This window comes from Gastrolobium bilobum, unplaced genomic scaffold (assembly GCF_033153095.1).
Source record: "Gastrolobium bilobum isolate Gb01-03AN ecotype WA unplaced genomic scaffold, APGP_CSIRO_Gbil_v1 utg2160, whole genome shotgun sequence".
Classification (NCBI taxonomy): Eukaryota; Viridiplantae; Streptophyta; class Magnoliopsida; order Fabales; family Fabaceae; genus Gastrolobium; species Gastrolobium bilobum.
In genome coordinates this window covers 124,274-133,483 of record NW_026900008.1, presented here as the reverse complement: position 1 = coordinate 133,483, position 9,210 = coordinate 124,274, and the positions used below count along the sequence as shown (strand labels likewise).

General features: G+C 34.9%; 1 protein-coding gene across 1 annotated transcript; it reads right to left on the bottom strand.

Moving 5' to 3' along the window:
• Positions 1-7,373: 7,373 nt before the first annotated feature.
• Positions 7,374-9,210, bottom strand: LOC133294837 (uncharacterized). Its single transcript, XM_061493593.1, has 2 exons — positions 8,956-9,210; positions 7,374-7,856 (listed from the first exon to the last, which is right to left on the bottom strand). Exons 1-2 carry the CDS (start codon positions 9,065-9,067, stop codon positions 7,612-7,614), a joined length of 357 nt encoding a protein of 118 aa, XP_061349577.1. The 5' UTR covers positions 9,068-9,210; the 3' UTR covers positions 7,374-7,611.

Here is a 9,210-nt window from a genome sequence, read left to right as displayed (position 1 = left end):
AAGTGGAGCATCTCTTACGATGAACAAGGAAGAAGGTTTGGCCACATGACAACAAATCTGTAAGAGTGTGTTAATAAAGTTCACTGCTTTCAGGTTCCCGTGTAGCCATGTCATCAAAGTAAAGCGGCATGTACATCGATGCATCATAATGTACGATCCCACACTGTACATAGACCCTGCATACAGTGCCAAGATTCAATGCTTCTTTTTGGCTGGAACATAACCATAATTATAAAGAAAACATCATATGTGCTCATAATATTACCAAAGTAAACAACGATAATCATAGCAACTACAACAACTACATAAGTCGCGCAAAACATATAGTCACCAAGACAAGTGCAAAATATATACATAACAGTCCATTGTCCATAGGGTTTGAAGCAAAGTCAACCTAAACATAGACAGACACAACAAAATAACACATCAATGCTGTCGAGCATGATACCCTGCGCATTTAGCCTGATCATGGTCAAATGGTGACAGCATGCAAGTAAACCTGACATGTCAAACGGGGTTTCTCAACGGGGTTTCTCCTAATCCCCTGAGCATCAGCACCATCAACATCAGGATCTGCATCAGCACCGGGAACAGGTACGTCCTGCGCATGGCCAGGATAATCGCCATCAGTCGCCTCTCGCATAGCCTCGGCCAAATCCTGAGCAGAAAAATCCCCGAATGGCTGTGAATGTGGTGACTGCAAGAAACTCGTCGAGTACGCAGTGGGAGTGGCAATCACCGGGTCAGAATCATCTGGCTGAGCATGTGCAACTGATGGATCCTGTGGATCAGGTGTTGGCCTGTAGTACTCTGTGAATGAGTCTAAGCCCTGTGTGGGCTGTGAACTGCTACCGCCTGCATACATGGGAAACGACTGACATGGAAACCCATACTGACCCATAGGTGGCGCAGTCTGCCAGGGTGGATACTGTGCTGGATGAACCCCAGGCTGTGCACCGGAAAACTGCGGGGGCCACCAATACTGCTGAGAAGGACCTGTTGGAAATCCAGGGGAATAATACATCCCGGCGGGACGGGGGGGGCATGGGGGGGACTATAACAGGCGTATCAGCAACAAGAGGTGTGGAATGGTGAAGGGGCAAACCCTCGATACGCGAACGTCGAGAACGACGCTGGACAGGCGGAGGGTCCTGTGTATTACGTACCACCGGTGGGGCTGCGGGCTCGCCAGGATCTGTCAATCTGGTCATATCATCACACGCGGCAACTACCCTGCGTGACTCGTGATAAATCTGATCCATAGAGAACGATACCCGACCCTCTGGTGAAGTCATATGGACCACCGTCTCGGCGCGATCAGCCTGTAGTACAAACATGAATTAACTTGTTAGTGACTGAGAAACAAGATTATAAAACAACACATCAATAATATAACAACATACCACGTGCGTCGCAATCGCAGCCCTGCGGGTCATCCATCGACGGGTCACTCTATGATACCACCCCATATACTCACTGTTAACAGATAGGTGGCCCTGATCATTATGTGCAAGAGGCAAAAGCTCCTGTAGTACCAGAGAATCCCTATCCTCCCACTAAACGATAAAGAATCCATGTCTCTCCCTCCAATCTACGTCTGTCTTACCAGTAATGCTAATCGTCAAGAGGTCAAGACAACTTACCGGAGCATGTGGAACAGGCTGCTGAAATCCAAACTGCCGTAGAACTCGATCGGGCTGCTGATAGACAACGACCTGGTAACAAATAAGTGGACAGACAGAGATCCATCTGCGGACGGTGTCAGAAGGTGGTGGATGACCTTCGAAACCCAGGTACGGTCTCCAACAAAACTCACGTCTCCGCATAACGTCCAGACGATGCTGGTACCTGCGAATGTGTGTGCACACAGTCTGCCGCACATCATAACTGTTAAACCTGCAACAAATAGTCCACATGTATTACCATACAATAACCGCTAAAATATTAACAGCCTGCAATTTGAATAATTTACATTAACAACATTAATATTACCTGTGTCCATAAGCAGCATGTACATCAGTGACTTCGGGTACTCCAGGAGAGATAGGCGGGAATCTGGTCCACACCCATAATTGCAATAAGAGTGCACAACCACCCATTTCAGAACGTCTCCTGTCAGTGACTTGCACAATTCCTTATATAAGACGGCGAGAACTGCAGAGCCCCAACTGTAGGTTCCACACCGTTGAAAATTATCCAAATATGTTAAATATCTCGCAAGAACGAAGCTGGAAGCAGTGTCAACAAACAATGTCCCCCCGAGTATGCGCAAAATTAGTGCGCGAGTATATCTCATACGGTCAACCTCAGTGTTTGCGTGGCCTGCATAATCCCGAAACTTCTTCCATAGGAAGTGGAGACCCAGCAAGCCTCCAGACAAATCCCTACCAGCCTGTGGATTTACGCCTAAGTAGTCATTGACTAACTGCGTAAATGGATGTCGTCCGTGGCGCCCGGACACAACCTCACCATCAGTGGGCAATCCTAGTAGATGATGTACATCCTCCAGGGTAATGGTGACCTCGTCCATCCTCATATGAAATGTCTGTGTCTCTGGGCGCCATCGCTCGACAAGCGCAGACACAAGTGAATGATCTATCTGAAATCATAAAAAAATATGTGGTCAATCAGCAATAAATATATTATTATCACAATGCCATATGTCAAAGTCAGGATATAGTGATACAATAAAAAACTACTAACCTCATGATTGCGCAGGCGCACAATATGGTAGAAGCCAACCTGCCTCAGCCATGGCTCAATCTCTTCAGGAATGGCACGGTGATCATGTGTCGCAGCATGTCGCACATTAATCACACGATACGGGACATTCGGATCCTCACAGGTGTTCCACACATGTGTGGATATATGTTTCTCCTGTAAAGTTAGGAGAGTCTTGTCTGAAGGCCCAGGGTCAATCACGCTGCGTGGAGACCTAGGACGAGGTGCCTCATCATGCTCCATATCTAAATAAATTAATACAAAACAATTAAATTAATATTCATCAACCAAAAATTCATGAATATTTAGCTAAATAAATAAAATTAATAAAAGCACAATTCAAAGGTTTTTCTCCATTTAAGTTTCTGCTTTAACTAAATTAAAATAAATTGATAACCTATCGTGTCTAAGATCAATAGTAACTAACAATGAAATAAGTATTAAAACATAAATAATAAATTAAATTAATTAAACCTACAATTTTATAACTTAATAGATTCACATAATTTCCAACCTAAGGTTTCAAAATTTTAAGAATTAAACAATATTTCTAAATTATTAACGTTTATAAATTAATTAAAAAATTTAATTATGTAGACCTAACCATTCATTTATGCGTAAAATAAATTAACACATTTATTAACCTAATGGCTCAAATACCAACATTAAATAATATTAACACATTTTACTAGCCTAAGGTTTTAAAACCCTAAACCCAAAATCTAAATTTATAAATTATTAAGGTTTATATATTTTGTGCAAAATTTTTAATTATGTAGACCTAATCATTCATTCATGCGTAAAATAAATTCACACATTTATTAACCTAACGTTTCAAATACCAACATTAAATAATATTCACAAAATATTACAGCATAAATAAAAAAATTTATTTATATTATCCTAAGCATTATAGCATGGAATTCATTAACACATTTTACTGCACCACTAGGGATAGCCTAGTGGTGTTGGGTGTGTTTAGGGTGTATTAGGTGTGCGGTTCGATTCCCTGTAATGTCCAAAAAAAAATTAACACATTTTACTAGCCTAAGGTATCAAAAACCAAAATTAAATAACATTACACATGTATTAAAGCTTAAATAATAAATTAAATAAATTATAACTAATCATTTATGCATGATTTAAAATTATCACATTTACTAGCCTAAGGTTGGAAATAACAACATTAAATAATATACCACATTCACTAACCTAAAGTTTCAAGTATCAACACTAAATACTATAACATATTTACTAACCTAAAGTTTCAAGCCTAAACACTAAATAATATAACATATTTACTAATCTATTGTTTAAAGTATAAATATAAGATAATATAACCTATTTATAAAAAAAATATAATTAATGAAACAAACATATTATAAAAGCAATAAAACAAATTACTAACCTTGTAGAGAGAGAATGCACTTAGAGAGAGAGGGAGGGAGGGAGAGGATGAGAGGAAATGGTGGGGGGAGGGGTGGGGACCGTGGGTTTATATAGGAAAAAAATTGCACCTAATTCGCTACCCAAGGTAGCGAATTAGTGCCAAGCTGCCACGTGTCTGACATGCGCAGGGCAGCAGGTGACCGTTGCCACGTATTTCGCTACACAGTGTAGCGAAATATGGGTGGCTTGACACGTGTCCAAAAGGTGACTGACCAGGCTGACCTTTTGACCACGTATTTCGCTACACTGTGTAGCAAAATACGTGGACCAGTGAGGACGTGACACATCATCAGCCCTAATTCGCTACACTGTGTAGCGAATTAGCCTGTGTGGCAGTTTGGGAATTTTTACTGTGCGCGTGGTATTTTGGTAAATTTTATGATGAACAGTGGCAAATTGGTCACTGTTCCGCCTTTAGGAGGTGTATGCTCTCCATTAAAGGCAACTCTTGGAAACACAATGAAGGCAAGGGCATTCAGAGGAAGGAAGAGAATACCGGATACCAGAGTTGGAGATTTCAGAGAGAGAGAGGAGCTTGAAAGTGATTGAGCAACATTGATTCTTCTTCTTCTTCACGACTTCTTCTTCTTCTTTTTATTTCTTTGTTTTGTTTAAGCCAGCTATGTCTGGCTGATTTTCTTTTGCAGTTAGGGTCATGGATCCGATGTGAAACCTTTTGATATTTAAATTGTTTTTATAATTCTTTTATTTCAATTAGTTTTATTTTACCCTGAATGAAAATTTTATATACTTATTAGAACTGATCACTCTTATAGGATTTTGAGGGTTAGGACTCATAATAGACATATTGAGATTTTGATTCTGATTGGGGTAAAATAATAATTTGTGCATGATCTAGACATAGACTTGTATAAATTGCAGACTTCTTAATTCATTGAACTTAATGTTTAATTCAAAAAGGATTACTAAGACATTAGAATTCTAATTGGGTTAAAGAGTTAAATACATTAAGACACTAGAATTTAACCAATTAATTTAAAAAAGATGAATAGTCTGAATAATTAAATAATTGATTATAAGAATTAATTTAGATTAATAAGGGGGATCAAAGGTGAAGTGTGCCCTAACTACATTTCTTTATCATAGTTTCTTCAATCATATTTTTTTTTTTGGTAATCTTCAATCATACTTTTTATTTGTGTTGTTGCATGTTCTTGATTTTTATTGCAATTAAGTTTTGTTCTTTTATTTTTATTTTTATTCAAAATTTATTCTCTAAATCAGATTGGATTGTCCAAATTAAAGAAAATAGTTATATGCTTTAATCCTACTCTTTCTGACTATTTTATTATTTAAAACAATCGGTATACTTACCGTAATCGCAACAAGCACACGTAGTGAACCACACTTCACCTAGGTTCTTCCCCTTTACAAAAGTGGGATACCCCAAAGGGCAATCTAGAATATGTTAGCACCAAAATATATATATTTATTATATTATTTTATGTTACTTTATATCTTTTTTTTGGGTTATTAATAAGTGATATCGCAGGTAAATGGGCCAAAAGAGATTAAAAGGGCCCAAGCAAAAAAAAAAGAGTAAAAAGAGAAGCTGAGAAGAAAAAATGAAGCAGACACGTGGATGTGGATCAGTTTCAATTGGAAGGATCAATTCATGACCATTGGATGAAAGAAGAATGGACGACCACTGATGAAAAGTTTTCAGATTTAGTTTTTAGTTAATTTTTGGGGTTAAATAGAATAGAATAGATATCAGATTTTTAGATCGAGAGACTTAGAGAAAAATTTCAATCTTCGTTATTTTTTTCATAATTTAGAAAACTCGTGTGTTCTTCACTCCTTGAAATCTTCAAGATCCAGAATCTCAAGCATTGACAAGCTGAAGAAGAAAGGATCAAAGGAGGTGCATGCAAGTAGAGATTCAAGATCCTGCTCTAGTTTAGGATTGGTATTATGTTGAACAAATCTTCTGCGTTTATCTTTTAATGCATGTTTCTGTTTTCTTTAATCTTTGATTTTCGTTATCTGAATATGGGTTTCTAATTTCTTTTCTTTTTTGGGTATGATAAAAATGATTGGATAAATTTTTGATGTTCTTTGCTACTGTTTCTTTATCTCATTCGTTTGATTCTTTCACTTTTCAACTCAAGAACTTCATGGGAATGAAACTTGAGTATTTCAACAAAAAGAAATCTGGAAATGAATTTTTGTTAAGTGTCGAATGAACCCTTTTGGATTAGAGATAATCAAAGGTGATTTTTGATCTAATTTTCGAAGAAGATTCAAGAAGCTTTGGGAAAAGTTTTTCTTGAACCTTAATGTTGATTCTGGAAAGTTTCAACTAAACTTGTCGTGCAACTCAGAAACTGAGATAAACTCGCTGTAGCACTGTATGAATTTGCAGTTTGCAAATATTTTTGTCATCCATGATTTTTTGATATACTCAGAAGCTTTTAAACATTGATAAATCAATTCTTACTTTTTACATTAGTTTGATAATTGATAAAGACTACAAAACTTTCTTGTTCTAAAAAAAATCAATTAAATTTCAATTTCAGAATTTTTAATTCAGAAAAATAAATAAAAAATACTTCATACTGTTCCCTAAAACGATACTCTTTCTTTTAAAAAATTACTACTCAACAAATAACGAGATCAGACCTTATAACGCCTTCTCCTCCTCCTCTTTAATATGTATGACTCTTTAAAACTCACTTTCTTCATCCCTTTCATTCCTCCATTTCCAACTTATTATTCATCACCAGTAAAAGTACCAATGAATTTTCACTGATAATTTATGTTAAGCATATTTCTTTAGATGATAAATTTTTTTTTTTATCATAGCAATTTTTCTTTTGTTTAATTTGTAGCATTTGTAATTACGATTGCGGCTAAACTTGTAAAAAATTGATTAGTTTGAAAATTTCCGATAAAGGGTTTAAAATTCAAGAGTCAATATGAAGTTCAGAAATATCCTTGCTCTTATTGTGATCAAACGAAAATGATAAAACAGGAACACAACTTAAAACTACTAATTAAACTAAGGGTTTGTATTCATCATTTAACATGATTATAAAAAACTTCTTACACACACAACATTTTGTGGGACCCGCATGTTTTGAAGAAAAAAAAAAAAAAAAAAATTACGGCACGCAAAACAAATTTCTATAATGTAACACAATTATTTTTCCTACAACATAACTCTTGTAAAACCCTTAAACTAAAAGCAGAAAATCATCCTTATCATTCTCTGAGTAACATAATATATTCACAATTGCTGTATCGTGAATTTTATTTAGGCGAATAGACAGATCGGCTATATATATATTACAATACAATAACACAAGAAGGATAACGTATAGGATTATACAAGCGTAAGTTATCTAGAGATATAGGCATGGATTGATATAGGTGCTTTAGAAATGGAACGGTTGATCACTTATCAAAGCATGAGAAACTTCAGGGAACCATAGAGTCTTGTGGTTTTGGAGGGTGGTGGGGGAAAGTTGGCCCCTTCACAACTGGGGCAGGTTGGAGAGCTTTGGGTGGCTTCTTAACAGTTGTACTCGGTTTCTTGAAATACGGCCTCTTGAATGTTGGTTTGGGATGGAAAACTTGTTCAGATTTTGCTTCTTCCTCATCTTCTAGCCTTGCCTTTGGCCAACCATGATTATAAAAATACTTACCCGAGTCCATTTCTTTCCCTGCACAAGAAATATAAAAGAATATAATTTATACATCTCACACTTCTATATAAGCGGTACGATATTCTTACACAGTTACAATAAGATGATGTATTATTATTTATTTTTGTTTGTTGATTTATTTATATTCAATAACTCATATAATTAAAAAATTAAAGTATTTAGATATAAATAAAGAGTCAAGTTATGTTTATAATTTTATTTTTTTTACAAATTCTTACAATCTTAATTATATATTTCAGAAAATATACATATGAGTAAATATATTTCTTAAAATACATAGTTGAATTTATAAAAAAAATAGTAAATATAACTATTTCCATAAATAAAATCATAAATAATATAATTTATAGTGATGTAAAATAAGCTTGAGTGTGACTCAGTAGCAAGCTGCTCTCTCCTTCCTCAAAATTGTGGTCACGAATTTTGTATCCATGAATAGGTATTCATTTCTCAGTATCTAATAGGAACATACTTCTATGTGCACGTTAAAAACGGATATAAGGCCGATTTGGATGATTTTTTTTTCTTCAAACACTGATTTTTTTAAGAAAAATAATATTTATTAAAAAAATCTATTTGAATATCTTCTTTTAAAAAAAAAACAAAAAGAGAAATAATAAAAAAACAAAAATTTTTTTTTTTTTGAAATTAAAATTTTTAATTTCTAAACAAAACAAAAGTCAAAAGTCACATATTTTTTTTAAAAAAACTAATTATTGTTTTAAAAATCTAATTATAAAAAGAGTTCATTTTTTTGTAGTTATTGCATACAACTTATCTGCAGTAAGCTTAATACGACATTGTTTTGGGCGAAAATTATGATATTTTTGTAATTATAATTTATTTCAAAATAATTATAATCTTTATAATTATAATTATTTAATTTTTAAATTTTAAAATAATGTTATTTTGAGAATAAATACAGATAATTTATATGTATTATTCGTTATAAAAAATACTTTCTAAAAAAGGGAATTTTTTTAATCTTCTTCCCAACCCGATCTATGTATATATGTATAGTTTCAGCGTTCAATGCCCTTTCCTTAGTACTATATATGATAAAAGAAAAAAGATTGTGGGGATGAGTCACGCAAACCTGAAACCTCAGTTGTTGCTGCAGCAGATATAGCGTAACAGAAGCTGACAACTAGCACAAGGAGAACCCAGAAATGCACAAGTGAGCGTTGCACAGTAGAAGGCTTTCCCATTAAGAAAAACTACAGGGTAAGTGCAATCTAAGCTGAAGAAAGGAAATATCTGAAAGCTTGGGTTGCAATATTCCAGTAGCTCTTAAATAGGAGCATTTTGTAGTACTCCGTATTGGGAACCACTTTACTAAAAATAATAAAAA